At 63.4% G+C, this 4964-nt stretch overlaps 1 protein-coding gene across 1 annotated transcript; it reads left to right on the forward strand.

Annotated features, from left to right (window-relative positions):
• The first annotated feature begins 27 nt into the window (after window positions 1-27).
• CYB561 (cytochrome b561) lies at window positions 28-1661 on the forward strand. The gene is made up of 5 exons (XM_085309961.1): window positions 28-234; window positions 367-465; window positions 569-672; window positions 781-938; window positions 1326-1661. Exons 1-5 carry the CDS (start codon window positions 39-41, stop codon window positions 1519-1521), a joined length of 753 nt encoding a protein of 250 aa, XP_085166087.1. The 5' UTR covers window positions 28-38; the 3' UTR covers window positions 1522-1661.
• Window positions 1662-4964: the final 3303 nt, after the last annotated feature.

Below are 4964 nucleotides of genomic sequence, written 5' to 3' on the forward strand. Positions count from 1 at the left end.
TCCCCCCCGCCGCCGCCGTCTCCGAGCAGCAGCCCGGCATGGAGGGCGGCGCGCCGCGGGCGCCGGGGCTCCGGGCCTACGTGGCCCTGTCGCAGCTGCTGGGCCTGGCGGCGCTGGCGGCCACGGGCGCCTGGCTGGGCTGCTACCGGGGCGGCGTGGCCTGGGCCGGCGCGCTGCGCCTCAACGCGCACCCGCTCTGCATGGTGCTGGGCGCCGTCTTCCTCCAGGGCGACGGTGAGCCGGCGGCCGGCAGCATTTGTTTATTTATTTATTTATTTTGGGTGGAGGGGATGGGTGGGGGAGTGGAGGGGGGAGGAAAAGATCGGAGGAAGATGGATTTGGGAGCCGCCCCCGCCGTCTCCGCAGCCCTCCTGGTCTACCGCGTCTTCCGGACGGAGGCCAAGCGCTCGGCCAAGCTGCTCCACGCGCTGCTCCACGGCTCCGCGCTGCTCGTGGCCGTCGTGGGTGAGCGCCGCGGGCCCCATCCGTGTCCCGCCATCCCCCCCCCACCCCGTCCCCCTGCCTGCCCCGCAGCCCGTCCCCGGGGCCGTAACGCGCCTCCCCGCAGGCCTCGCCGCCGTCGTGGAGGCGCACGGGGAGCAGGGCATCGCCCACGCCTACAGCCTGCACGGCTGGTGCGGCGCCGCCGCCCTGGCGCTCTACGCGCTGCAGGTGAGCGCCCGGCGGGACGGGGACGGGGCGACGGCGACGACGGTGGGGTGGGGGTGTGGTGGGGGGGCCTGACGCCTCCCCCGCCGCCGCCCGCTCTGCCCCTTCCAGTGGCTCCTGGGCTTCGGGTTCTTCCTCTTCCCCGGCGCGGCCGCGGCGCTGCGCGGCCGCTACAAGCCCCTGCACGTCTTCGGCGGCGTCGCCCTGCTCGGGCTCTCCGTGGCCACCTGCCTGCTGGGCATCACCGAAATGCTGCTCTTCAACATCAGGTGGGTGCCCCGGTGGTGGTGGTGGGGGGGGGAGGCAGCACGTCTGGCCGAGGGAAGGGCCACGGCTGGTGGGGACAGGACCCCACTGGCTACGGACGGGGCACAGCTGGCCGAGGAGGAGACACAGCTTCCTGGGGACTACGCACAACCGGTGGGGACAGCGGGACGGGGACAGGGCACAGCCGGCCAGAGGATGCACCAGGCTGGCTATGGCCAGGGCACTAGGACTGTGCCCCCCCGGCTTCCCGAGAATCAGTTCTGCCCCCCAAACCAAACCCCTCACCCCCACCTCTTGCAAGGCGAAAGGGACCGTTCTCAGGGCTGCAGCCCGGGCACCCCCAGTGCAGGGATGTCCTGGGGCTCCAGCGTCCTTCTCCGTGCCCGCAGGGACTCCTACAGCCAGTTCGTGCCCGAGGGTGTCCTGGCCAACACCCTGGGGCTGCTGCTGGTCGCCTTCGGGCTGGTGGTGGGCTACATCGTGACGCGCGAGGACTGGAAGCGCCCGCCGCTGCCCGAGGARCTGGCCCTCTCCATGGACTTCAAGACCCTCACGGAGGGCGAGAGCCCCGGCGGCAGCCAGTGACGCCTCCAGCCCCCCTCCGGCCCCTGGGTGCCTTGTCCCTGCCGGATCCTACCCAGGAAACCCGGCTCCGGTGCCTTTGCACGGGGCTCTGCCGGGCGCGAGGGGCAGCCGCAAAAGGAAATGCTTGTTGGCGTGACGCTGGCCGCGGCCTCGTTCCTGCCGTGCTCTGCCTCCTCGCAGCCAAGCTTTGCAGCCGCCAGCGAACCCTCCCGGCCCGTGGGACGAGCCTCTCCCCGGGGTAAATGCCGGGGCTGGACCCTGCCCTGCCACAGGCATCGCTCCGTAGCAGCCTGCCCCTTACCCGGCAGCCCCGGTCCTACCTCCCAGCCCCAGTGCGCCGTGGATGCTTGTGGGCATCCTGTTTGCAAAGACAGTCGGATCCATCAGTGGCCTTTTCCTGGAAAAACTCCTGCTCTCAGGCTGACTCAGGTTGAGTCACCTGCCCTGCCGGGACAGCGGCTCCCGGCAGCCTTCCCTGCTCCCCGCTCCCAGGCAGCGCGTTCATCTTACGCTTCCTGAACCGGTGTCGAATGACTGCCCTGCTGACGGAAATCATAGGCCAGGCTGTCCCCAAGGGGTTTTTCCCTGCTGTYAAGTCCCTGCAATCCAGAAGCAGCCGCGCTCCGAGCTGAATCTGCAGAGAGCCCCGGCCCCTGCAGCAAACGTGCCTCTGAAAAAGAAAAATACAGCAACTGCCACGGTCCATTTGCATTTCTCCGTGCCAAAGAGCAGATCTGATGTTTACAATTGCCAAGGTTTTCTGTTCGTTGGTTTTTACCCACCTCGTTCTAGCAGCCGGGTGTCAGGGCTGCTGCCCCCCCTGCCCCCCCAAAGGCTTCCCTGGGCGGCTCAAAGCAACGCGAACGGGCTGTGCGATGTTAACGCCTTACTGCTCGCAAGGTTTTCCCCTCCCGTGCCGCGTATTGTCTGCTTAGTGGGTGCTCGTGACTACTAATAAACATTCGCAGCTAACTTGGCCCTCCTCCGGTCTGTGCTGCCCAGCTCAGCGTTTCAAAACCCCCCAACGCGCGAGGTTTTCCCGCGCCTCCGCCGCTCCGGGAAGCCGCCCCGCTCGTCCTCGCGCGCGCTCCGGGGAACGGAGCTGCCCAGCTGCCGGCGAAAGGCAGAGCCGCTGCTTTGAGCCGGGTTTGTCTAGTTTGGGGCTCTGATAGAAAAGATTCAATCCGGGGGAGAAAAGAAAAAGTTTTTTTTTTTTTGGCACTGCAAATTACTTGGTGCCGCCAAGTAAACCGAGCGTTTTGCTCACCGTGAACCTGCCGCGTCCCCACCGCAGCGCCGCGAGCTGCTTCCCGCGCTCAGCCCGGCCCCGGCCCCATCTCGGGGCCGCTCGGCGTCTCCCTCCCTCCCTCCCCGAAGGCCCCTGGGGACGCGCACGCCGCCGGCAACCGCGTGAGAACCGAACTCCTCCCCGTAACCGCATCCCCGCGCTCAGCCACGGCCCAAACCCGCCGCCTGCGCGCGCCGTCCTGCTAATTTTAATATTTTAATTTCTGTACAGCCATGCCGCGGAGCCACGGCYGGCCCGTGCCTCCGCTTCAGGCTACAGCGTGCGGAAAACCACCAGCCCAGACTCTGTTTCCAAGTGTTAACCATTTATAAATAAGTACATTTTTTTTTTCATACATACAGTTTTCATTGTACAGATTACAATCTGTATACAGTGGGGTGGGGGAAATGCATTCTTTTTGAACTTTTCACATCTATCTCACAGCTCACATGTACAGACAAGAAAACTCTGCTCAAGCAAATACAGCAAAGGAAAAAATATTTTGTCTTCTTTCCTTATACATGAGAGGCCGAGGCCTCAGCTGGGCGCAGGGGCTGCTCTTCCCGCCGCGCAACGTCACGACTGGGTGGTGCTCAATATATCAGTAGAGAGAACAGAACATGCACTGAATAATATACTGTACAGAGAAAGTCCTTTACATCGGAATTATAGAAAAGCTAAAGGAAAATTAAGTGTCTTAAAGATCTTCCCAGCAAGTGTCTTGAAGGATGGCAACCAGGTAATAGTACAAATCACGAAGTGTGTATACTGTACATATTGGTACCGACTCGGGTCCTGGCGGACGTGAAGACAGAACAGAGACAAAACGTYGTTATGTGACACCATGGGTAAGAAAACGCTCGACAGCAATGACGCCTGCAGTACTGGCAGAGTCCACGCCAGGCTCTTCACTCCGCGGCGCGTTAACAGAGCGGGCCGGACGCGCGGCGCTGCTCCGAGCTCGCCGACCGCGGCCCCGCGCGCGCCGAGGCGGCCTCAGGGCAAAGCGACCCAACTCCCCCGGGGCCTGAGGCTTTTCCTCCCCCTCCCCGGGGGCGACCGGCCGGCCCGAGCCCCGCCGGGGCCCCGCCGAGCCGCCCCGCGCTCCCGCGGCCRGCAACCGCCTGCCGACTCTCCGGGACCGCGGCAGCTACGGAACCGGCAGGAGGGAAGGATGCGGCGGATGTGCTCGGCGTCCGATCGCTTGAGCGGTGACGAGTGCGCTCGCTTTTGCGTTTTTTTTTTTTTATTATTTTTTATTTTTATTTATTTATTTTTTTTCTCTCGGGGAGATCTGCAACAGTTCCAGCGAGATCCGGCTGCAGTCGGGAGACTGGACGCGAACGGATCGTGCTAAATGATTGAGCCCTTAGTGGTTTGCGTTAGGAAAAAAAAAAAAAAAAAAAAAATAAAGAGTTTGATCGAACGCAAAATCCAGCAGTTATCCGAACAACGCTGAGGAACAGCAGACYGGCTTCCACCGTTGTGCTTGTGTCCAAACGCACGCCCGAGCGGCGGGGAGGCGGCTCGCCGCGGACGCCTCCGTGACGGACGGCAGCGGGTACCGCAGCCCCTGCCCTAAGCCCTTGTTTAAACACGGATCCCGGCAGACGAGCTGCTCCAACTCCCAAAAGCCGGATGCGAGCGCGAGCCCCCGGGAGCTCCGCGRCGACGGCGGCGCGCGAGCAGGCACGCTGGCTCGCGCGCTTCTCTAGGTAAGGCGTAGCTGGCACTTCGGTTTGAGCTCCGCTCCTCCTGGCTGCAGACCCTGAATATACGATAATCTCTGTACTAGGGGGGGACCGAATTACGGCAGAATTTGGCAGCCACCCTGGTGCGGGACCTAACCCAAACGTGGCTTAGGCGGTCGTGTGTAGGCGCACAGAAACGGCTGCACTAGCTAAGCGGTTTTCTTTACGGCTAAAGGTTAAAGGGGTTAAAGGCAGGGGAGGAAAAAAGAGGGAAGAAATAAAATACGAGTTTGGTGCTCGGGTGAACAGCAGACGCCTGGCTTCGCAGCGGGCCCTGCYGCGGGGCTCCCCCGCCCCAGACCCTTCCTTTCCTAAGCGCTCCCGGGGCCGCTGGAGGCGATTTCCAAAGCCCGTCAATGCCATTCCCAAGCCGGCTGCGCGGGGACGGCCCCGGAGCCGCGCGC

This window comes from Rhea americana, unplaced genomic scaffold (genome assembly GCF_003343005.1).
Source record: "Rhea americana isolate MKP2758 unplaced genomic scaffold, rheAme1 scaffold_308, whole genome shotgun sequence".
In the NCBI taxonomy this organism is placed as follows: domain Eukaryota; kingdom Metazoa; phylum Chordata; class Aves; order Rheiformes; family Rheidae; genus Rhea; species Rhea americana.